The sequence below is a fragment of the Penaeus japonicus genome, unplaced genomic scaffold (assembly GCF_977035675.1).
Source record: "Penaeus japonicus unplaced genomic scaffold, GWHDUDI00000001_assembly GWHDUDI00000005, whole genome shotgun sequence".
NCBI lineage: Eukaryota > Metazoa > Arthropoda > Malacostraca > Decapoda > Penaeidae > Penaeus > Penaeus japonicus.
The window spans coordinates 5,654,102-5,664,101 of record NW_028234407.1 but is presented as its reverse complement, the minus strand read 5'-3'; the positions used below and the strand labels follow the sequence as shown (position 1 = coordinate 5,664,101).

The 10,000-nt window shown below is 36.3% G+C and overlaps 1 protein-coding gene across 9 annotated transcripts in view; it reads right to left on the bottom strand.

Annotated features, from left to right (window-relative positions):
* Window positions 1–3,656: 3,656 nt before the first annotated feature.
* Window positions 3,657–10,000, bottom strand: part of LOC122251458 (dual specificity mitogen-activated protein kinase kinase 4) — a 24,858-nt gene continuing 18,514 nt past the window's right edge. For 5 of the 9 annotated variants that reach the window (XM_086536866.1, XM_086536864.1, XM_086536865.1 and 2 more), the window contains 8 exons: window positions 9,792–9,855; window positions 9,316–9,429; window positions 8,600–8,719; window positions 7,733–7,852; window positions 7,406–7,585; window positions 7,009–7,235; window positions 6,569–6,784; window positions 5,373–6,073 (listed from right to left, as the gene is read on the bottom strand). In XM_086536866.1, coding sequence (XP_086392992.1) covers window positions 6,613–6,784; window positions 7,009–7,235; window positions 7,406–7,585; window positions 7,733–7,852; window positions 8,600–8,719; window positions 9,316–9,429; window positions 9,792–9,855 — 997 coding nt within the window. In that variant the 3' untranslated portion in view covers window positions 5,373–6,073; window positions 6,569–6,612. Of the gene's footprint in view, window positions 6,074–6,568; window positions 6,785–7,008; window positions 7,236–7,405; window positions 7,586–7,732; window positions 7,853–8,599; window positions 8,720–9,315; window positions 9,430–9,791; window positions 9,862–10,000 lie in introns of all 9 variants that reach the window. The other 4 variants (XM_043013433.2, XM_043013436.2, XM_086536862.1 and 1 more) reach the window with 2 other exon arrangements.

Here is a 10,000-nt window from a genome sequence, read left to right as displayed (position 1 = left end):
AAAAGAATCACAGAAAAGTAGAGGAAAAAGAGAAAACAAATCTCACATATACATGTAATGGATAATAGAACATATCTAAACCTTCCTACTTAATTTATTATTTCAACCTAATACATACACAATATGAAATAATGTCTTTTAAAGTACATAACACCATCATGGAAAATAAAGTTGATGTAACAGTAATGAATCAAACCCAAGCAATGCTGTCCTGACTCCCCCCTCGAACGTCAGGGACCCCCGGGGGGCGTCTTCTGCAAAATGTGCCGAGTCTGCTGGGCGGAAACTTGCACGTTGCAGTTAACTTGATATTCTCTTTTGCGTGTGAGTCTTTCTTACGTCCTTTTACTTTCACGTGATATACTTACAACTTTGTTGTTGTTGTTGTTATTATTATTATTATTATGTATATATATTTTTTTGTTTTTTTTATTCTATTTTAGTTTTTTTGTTTTTTTTTTGCGATACTGGAACAACAACTGCAACTGTATGCTTCCCCTATCATGCTGTCCACACGTCTTCTCATTCCAACTGTCTTGGGAAATGCAAGTTGTAAATTGGAGCAACAATATGAATATGCTATTTACAAACATTACTGTAAAACAAAACAAAAAATTGAAGAAAAGAAAAAAAAAAAATCATAAAATTAACAAAAACCTGTTTGAATAGAAGTTGTGTCCTATAATGTTTTACTTTACACAATCTTTCCAGAGAAGAGCTGAACTAAGTACATTTCCTCTTTTTTAATCTGGAGAAAGAACAAAATTATAAAACGATTTTTGAAAAATCATAAAAAAGAGAAAATCCATTTCTACAACACACTGTACAAGAAAATCCAGTTCCAAATCATGTTAAAACAAAAACAGAAATACAAGTCAGAGTCCCGTATTCCTCATACATGTTAGAGCACAAGAACCCTAATGTGAATATCGTATAACTCAACTACTATACCGTGTTATTAAGAGTAATACAACCCGCAATATTATTTTACGAGAAGGATGGAACATCGCAAGTGCTGATCAAGAGGTACCAGTTCAAGATGACATTAACTTCAGTTGTGAAAGCCAAACTGTTTCTTTTAGTAACTATCAACAACTGATTGTCATACTAAGTAATGATAGTAATAACAATAATGATAATGATAATAATAATAATAACAATAATAAACGTAAAAGATAATGACCATCTTTCTTTCTAAAGTTAATGACATCTACAACCAATCTTGATGGTTAAGCTACAATGATGATGATAACAATATTGAAAACCAATACCATCACCATAATGTATTAATAACATTAACAATACTAATAAAAATATGATAATAACAGAAAGGCCACAAAAGAGGAAAAACAATGAAATACTACTAAATGAGGTGGCAGAAAGAAACACAGGAGAGGAGCTGAAGGAGCAGAAACAAGAAGGGAGAAATTGGCAGTATTGTTTACTTTCTTCTTAGAAAAATCAACCGAGCCGTGTTCAAAGGAAGTCATCAAATTATCAGTCTCCCACAAATGGCAATGCAAGCTATCTATATTGACATTATCAAATCGTGAGCCTCTGTTTCATACCTGAAGTTCCTGGGTTCTGTTATCTTAATCCATGCCTTAAAGTATTCAAGATCATAAAACTATGTGCATTTTCTACAAGGGTGGAATTACCATAATAAAGCTCAGAGAGCTGAATGGTGTCCTACGATTGGACACCTTCTATGACAGGTCCCACACACAGTTGCACGTTGCAGCTGCAGCATTGCGGTTAGGGTTGCAGTAGTAGGAAATGCATTAGCATGCATGGTGTGTTCATGGATATCACAATTTTGCATATCTAGAGTGTGCGTGTGTGTATGTATGCATGTTTGTGTGTGCATGTGTGTCTGTGTGAGCGTGTGTGTGTGTGTATACATCTGCGCATGCCCCTGTGCATGTGTGCCTGTATGTATGTGTGTCAGTGCACAAATGTGTACTTATTTAAGTGAATGCAAACTGGTGTAGATGATAACACCCACTGTAGAGTACGAGAACAAGTGAATGTACAGCCTTTGCATGATCCATGGTTGAATTGTCAATCAAACAATACAACTTCTTATAAGGCATTCTAATAATAACAAAAAAGATCTTTACAGAAGCAGTAGAAATTTTTAAAGACAACTGATCCACGATCAACAAATTTTCCTTTTTTTATGAAAAAAGAAAAGAAAAATTAAAAAGTAAACTAGTTTGAAATAAATAAAAAATGAAATTACAATCAATTAATTCAAAAACAATTAAGGCCTCAACCACAAAATAAGAAAACAAAATAAAATGATCGTATAACCACAAGAACGGAGGAAATGCAAACAAAGAGCGAACCCTACACAAAAAACCTAACTTATCTTTCCTCTTAGATGTCAAAGAAGAACAGTAAGCAGCTTTCAGTCGTCTCAGTGTCCTTGGAAAGACCCTTACTTGAAGTTCAGTTTCCCTATAACCTAAACACTATAAAAATCTGTGTTCTAAAAGGATACAGCAGAGGGTAAAAGGTGAGGGTGGGAGGGAGGGAAGGAAGGAAGGAAGGAAGGAAGGAAGGAAGGAGAGAGAGGAGAGAGGAGTGGGGAGTTGGAGGGATAGGAATAGGAAGAGGAAGAGAGAGAGAGAGAGAGAGGTATATACCAATTATATTGATTTTTAGTTCACAGATTATCAGTATTCCATTATGCATGATTTCTATAATAAAAAAATCCACTGGATACCAACAAGAGAAGAAAAAAGAAAAGACAAGAAAAAAAAAAAAAAGCCCAGCACCATCAACTGGATCACTGATATATCTAAAAAAATAAATTCAGCAAATAAAATACACATGTCTTTTGGATCTTATTCCCTATGTAAAAATATACGAGTGTGTGTGAGTAAATGGAACATTAATCTTTAGTCAGCCGGTATTTCATGTACTGAAGTCAGGTCAGTGCAAATATGTAAGATACATAAGTCCATTTTCCATACATACCATACCACTTTGATATCATCCAGCAACTTGGGTCTAAGATGAAAACAGGCACAAGTCTCTCCAAAGGAAGCAAAAGTATTCCAAACAATTCCTCCTATATACTGACAAATACAGTACAAATATTAATGAGTGTACAGCTATGAATATAGTTTTGTGTGAGACTAACTCTCTAGGTGAATTCAGGCACTGAAGGAACTGCCAACAGAGAGGGAACTTTGAAAATAGTTCTGCAGTGGGTAGGAATGAGGCAGTATGTTGGTAATAGGAAAAGATGATGGCCTTTTGTGGTGGCTTGCTTGTTACTTATATATAACTCCTAGCAATGTTTCTTGTTGGTGAAGTGGCTAATGATGTGTAGACATATATTTCAATATCGTCAAAACAAAATACATTTGCAAATGCTACTCTTTACAATATTAAAATAGAGGAAAAAAAAAAAGTGAATTCAAAGAAGATTGAAATATGTTTGGTAAAACTATCATACGCTGGACTTGTCATTTCCCCGAATTAGTATTTACTACATGGACTATGATGATGAATCTTAAAAGCCTTACTCAAACAGACAAAATGTGAGCAGTGGTGGAGCAGAGTGTATATGTATGTATGTGTGTGTGTGTGTGTGTGTGTGTGTGTGTGTGTGTGTGTGTGTGTGTGTGTGTGTGTGTGTGTGTGTGTGTGTGTGTGTGTGTGTGTGTGTGTGTGTGTGTGTGTGTGTGTGTGTGTGTGTGTGTGTGTGTGTGTGTGTGTGTGTGTGTGTGTGTGTGTGTGTGTGTGTGTATTTGTGTGTTTGTTAGGGGGGAGAGAGTGTGCATGAGAAAGAAAGAGAAAGAGAAAGAGAAAGAGAAAGAGAAAGAGGAAGAGAAAGAGTGTGTGTGTAAAAAAGGAAGGAATTTGATTTACAACGTTGCACTACAATATGTCATGTTGTCTATGTTGGGAATGGTGTGATGAGGAATACACTACAATGGATTTTGTGTTAAGTACTGTCATATGTTGTAAGGAGTTTTAAAAAGTGCTGCTGTGGTGCATGTACATGAGAAAAGGGAATGGCAAAGCACCCAAGCACAGTGGAGTGATGAAGAAAATCATGAAGCAGAAAGCAGGGAGCATGGCTATGTGTATAATAGATGGGTAATACAGTTGTATTACTCTTAGGAATATAAAGGTATTATAGCATGGCTTGGTGACATAGCATGAAGTTATGATGAAGCAGAATGCAGTAAGGCAGTGTAGACAGGGATGACATGTGTGGTGCAAAAAGTGTAAGAGAGGGGTGAGAAGAGGAGACATAATGAAAAATCAAATCTAGTGGAAACACTCAGGTGACCCAACTGTCCTGTCTCCCTGTGAGTATATCTGTCAATGTCCACCATCAGCTGATAACATATTCTTCACCATAAGTCTTTAAGCTTCAGGTACTGACGATGAGAAGGCTGGTTTCATTGCTTCACAGTCACAACATATGGAGCTTTGGGTCGCACAAGTACGTTTATGCCTTGAATACAAGTGAACATTCCAAGATGCAAAGAGAAATTACATTGGTTTTCAGCCTATTTACAATTATTGCATCACCCTCAAGGGCTACGATATATTGAGTCTATGAAACAATGATTAGTTCCTAGTGCAGCTCTAAGCTGACTTCCAAGCACCACTCAAAAGATAGAGAAACCTTACTTAAATTCATAACAGTTTCCCAATCTGCAATCAATGTCTTGCTGATGTAGAGAAGTCACCCCACTTTTACTTTCATTATGAAAAAATAGACATTAAACTTTCAATAAAAGGACAAAACTGTTTCGAACTGTAAGGTTTCAAAATAATACTATGGCAAGGACCCCCTCTTTACTACATACAAGTGAGGTGCAACTCGCAGGCAGAATCACAGAACTTTTGCTAAAATTACTTTGATCGCTGAGCTCGGGTGCTGGTGGCTGTTGCGAGTGTCAAAAACTGAAAGTCTTGCATTTTTGAGGTTACTCTTAAAACTTTTTTTTTTTATCACTGGGAATGTAAAAATGTATCTCTATTTACACATTTTGATGATACCATAGACAATGGCACTGAATACTTTTTAAACTATGAAAGAGTGAACAAACAAACAATCACATGTGCCGAGCCACATGAATGTATCTCGTTTTACAACTCTGCAGCTTTCTTACATCCCCTCCCACCTATTGGCAACGGCACCTCCATCTGGGCATTCTGATTTATGCCCATGACGCGAGTGGTTTCAAATGATATATAAGAACACTCCAAGAACCGCAGCCAAGCAATCAAAGCCTATTTTGAAGGAGTTCTCTTTCTTACCAAAAAATCTGTTATAATCACCCTAGGGATCTTCAATTCAACACCCTATATCATAAATAAATATTTTTTTTCATTTTTAATCATAATCACACTATATAACAATGGCACTAAAATAGGCTTCTTTCTAAATATTTTAAAACCTAAATGAGTGTTATGATACTAATATTTTGAGTCTATGTTACTTTTTTTTTCATCTTTTTTTTTTTTCTTTGATTCTTAAAAATGGAACAATCAGGTTCACTACAATAATGTACCAGTGGTAATGGCAAATTCTGATTTTAAAAAGTCACTCCTGCTGGTTCCTTGTCTGGTGACCATTCCCTTATTCAATAGAGAACTATGCATCAGAAATGCTATTCATAACAGCTTCTAAATCTAGTCCAGCCAACTACTCTGCGACGACAACACAACTACCTGCAAGAGTCTCCTCTTATAACCAAATGTAATCCCATTTTCTTACCTATGTATAAGGCTCATATCTGCACCCAATTTCCTTTTTTTTTTGTTTTTTTGAGAAACTTCTATATGACTCTTATCACTTCAAAACATTTCTCCTGGGCTTTACATACACTGGGTGTCACATCACAGTTAATCAGTAAACCAGACCATTGTTGCTGCCACACAGTGCCACTTGTAAATGCCATAGAAAAGCTGGCATTCAATCTCCAAACATTTTTTTCCCCATTCTCTCCTTGCAAAGCTGGCATTATTCAGCCTACATTATAAAATATAAATGCTGCACTGCTTCAACTTGCCCCAGAGCAAGTCTGCTCCACTCGTAGTCCTGAAAGAAAAGAGAATGAGGAACATTAAAGAATATGTAAACAAGTTCCTTTACTTCTAAGGAGTATATTAGACTTTTCATTACACTTTCTATAGTGAAACCCTGAAACTAATAGCACTGACAAATAAATTCCAACTCAGTTATCAAAATTTTCTTTTTCTTAATTCAAGACAATGTGGAAGAAGATGAGGTAGTAGAATAAGAAAAGGGAGAACTGACAGAGAGAGAGAGAGAGAGAGAGAGAGAGAGAGAGAGAGAGAGAGAGAGAGAGAGAGAGAGAGAGATGGAGAGGCGAGAAAAAGGGAGATGGAAAGGGGAAAGTAGGGAGAGAAGAGGAGAGAAGTTCTGAAGAAATAGTAGAGAAGAGGAGAAACAGAAAGACTGAAATACAAAGAGAAAGAAAGGAAAGACATGGAACTGGAAAGAGAAAATGGGAGAGAGGAGTGAGAAAAAGTATAAATAATCATATACCATGCAAAACAGAAAGCCACATACCCAGAGTTAAAAATGATGAGACAAGTGCTATGACAGTAAGTTCATCAGCAGTTGTAAGAATCGTAAGTATACATGACACGTCCGTTGTTTGCCATCTTGTCCAGAATGCCGCTAACAAACTCTGTCACGTCCATAGGGTCCTCTCTCGCCCGCACGACGAACTCGTGCTCGAGGAGCTGTTTATACTTGGGCCGTGAACTTTCATCTTTTATTAAGCTATTGGGAAAAAGGGAAAAAGCCTTGTGATTACCATATACTGCTATCTATATTACCTATTCCCCCAAAATCTATAATTAAAAACATAGTTGCCCTCAATTATATAAAACAATGTCATCACCCTCAAACATTTTCATAACTTTAGGAAATAATTTTGTTAAAACAAACGCAAAAAACGAACAAACCGAGGGATATAGAAATGGAAAAGGGATAAAGCAACTTACCATGTATTAACAAAACTAACAAACTCCTCGGAGAAAGTGTTGCCATTCTCGTTGGGTGAAAGACGGGGTGGCTCTCCCTGCACTACTTGTGTTAGTTGCTCGAAAACGGAATTCCACTTGGGATATGGGAAGCTCCCTGTGGCCAGCTCCATCAGGGTGATGCCCAGGGACCACACGTCAGAGCGCACATCATATCCTCGAGCTCTGGCTGGGTCTATGCGTTCAGGCTGCAAGGAGATTTGTTGTCATCCTTATTGTTATCGTTCAAATTATCCTGATATCTATTTACCTTTAGTTATGAATTCATTTATTGATATTGATATCAAAAGATGTTATTTTTCAATGAATACAGTCGCTCACATGCAAATATTTGTCAATCCCAATATTCTCTACTCACTGCCATATATGGTCTACATCCAGCATCTCTTGTCTTGGCAATAGAATCCACGAGCTGGCCAGAAATGCCAAAATCACAGAGCTTGATATTGCCACGCTTATCCAGTAAAATGTTAGATGGCTTCACGTCCCGATGGATTATTTTCAACTTCTCCTTTAAATAGTTTAGTGCTGTTAATGTCTGGAAAAAAAAAAATAAATAAAAAAATAGTTAATAAGATACTTTCTCCTTCCTCTTATACTAAGGGAAAGGTTTAGTTTTTTAAATAGAAAATTAACTACTTTTATAATGACACATTATTCCAAATTTACAAACACAAACACTTACTGCAACAGTTATTTTCCCAAGCATGTTCTCTGGAAGACGTTCATGTAAACGCTCATAAATAAATTTATAGAACTTGTCAAGTGACGTGTCCATAAGCTCCATGCATATCCAACAGTCACCCTGGAATGTAATTGCAGTGCTAGCTTTATCTTTTGCTCTGAATTAACTGTATCATTAATATCATAAAAAAGAAAAGAAGATTACATACATACATATGTATGTATGCATGCATGCTCATTTGTATATACGCTTATGTATGTGTGTGTTACATTAACCCATTCACGCCGGGGCCATTCCGGCTTAGCACGGTTGCTATACCGAGGTTTTCGAACACATCATCCAAACACTTCGAGATTCTCGGGCGCACGGGCCGCGAGCCTGGGCTGCCCGCTCGCTCACCCCGAGTGCCAGCCTTGGCCAGATATCTCGTCGGTGGTATCTGACGCGAAAACCACGAAATGTGTCAGCATGTCATCCGGCGTGAATGGGTTAAGTAGCTGTGAGTCTGCTAACTTCCACATTTCCTATAGACACACTCATTACATTGGTATATGGCAACTATCCCTCTTGCTTCCCCAGCCAACATAATGAGATCTAAGCAGTTCGGTTGATGTAGAAAGTTGGTGGACATCTAACAACTCCATGGAAAGTCCAAGTTTCCTCAGACTTTCTATGGGTATTGTATACATAATATTCCCATAGGTGGGTGAAAAATTTAATACAAGTAAAACATATTTCAGTACACAAAATCATGTAATTTCAAAGGAGAGTTGAAAAAAAAGAAAAGCAACAAATGGTATGTTTTCTTTCTGTGTCTGCCATATTACTTGCTCCTCTACTTTCTTCCGTAATAACCAACCCACTCACCTCCTTGAATATGGCACCATAAAATTGAACAATACACGGGCAGTCGTTGCTTCGCATGACCACCTCTAAATCCATCAAGAGTTGCTTCTGTTCCTTCTCATCAACTGTTGAACGGATCCGCTGTAAAATGAGGAAGACATTCAGATTTGTAAGTAAATACTCTTGATACATAAAACAACTTCTCTCTCACTAACTCATACACACACACACACACACACACATATATATATTCTCTCTCTCTTTACAGTGCATTTTCACCAATGAATAACATCTTAGGGTCAAAAGGTACTTTCAATATTCTTCAACTGTTGGTTTGCAAGTAAGTATCTAAACTTGTAAATTTGAAGCCAAAGGTCTAATGTATAGAAAACATTCTTTGATAATATGACTTACAAGAATTCCAATGCTTATTGTATTGAATGCAATTGCTAGTAAAAGAGATCATTCCCTTTGGAAAAGTAATGAAAATATAATAAGAGAGGTATGGAATGAATAACAAATAAAATAAAGAAACACAGAGAGACAAATATGACATCAGAAAGTAGTGATACAGAGAAAAGAAGAATAAAAAAAAAGAAAGAAAAAGAAAGAAAGAATGAAAAACATGAAAGTGAGATATAAATAAATAAAGAAGCTGACAAAGACGGAGAAATACACACAGCAAGATAGAGAGATGAAAACATCACACAAAAGAAAGCTAAAATTCAAGTACTCACTTTAACAGCCATGATTGTGTTACTCTTACGATGCACCATTTTATTGACAGTGCCAAAGCCTCCTCTTCCGATCTCTCCTAAATCACGAAGGTCATCTGCAGTAAACTCGACTTGCTGTTGGGGAAATAATGAGTAAAAATATTCATGTCATGAAAATTAATATTAATATATTCAAATTGGTAAAACACATGACACTAATATTCCTGTCACAATATACAAACAAAGCAATTATAAAAATAATAATCCTCTTATATAAATGAAAGTACCATCCTGGAAAAATTCATCTGAACAAATAATTTAATATTCCATGAAATGATTCACCATCAGTGACTGTTCAACATTCGACACGGCATCATACTTTCTACAAAATAGTTTCCTAAACAGAAAAAAAAAATCCAAATAAGAGCCTAATTTGCCTGGAACAGCTGAATTCCATAAACTAAAACAATTTCCTGCTCCTAGGAAAGTCTACTTACCAATTCTGGTGAAATCTTGAGTTTGCCTGATGACTGGATGCTCTGATAAATCCCCCGAGTAATTCTGTCCCTGGAAAGTTTTACAAAATTTGCACACAAAAAATATACATATGGTGAATTCCCTTAATGACATTAATGTCTATGATGCCTACACTTGAAATGAAGGAAAAAAAGAAAAAAGAAAAAAAAAAAGGAAAAAAAAAAGAGAA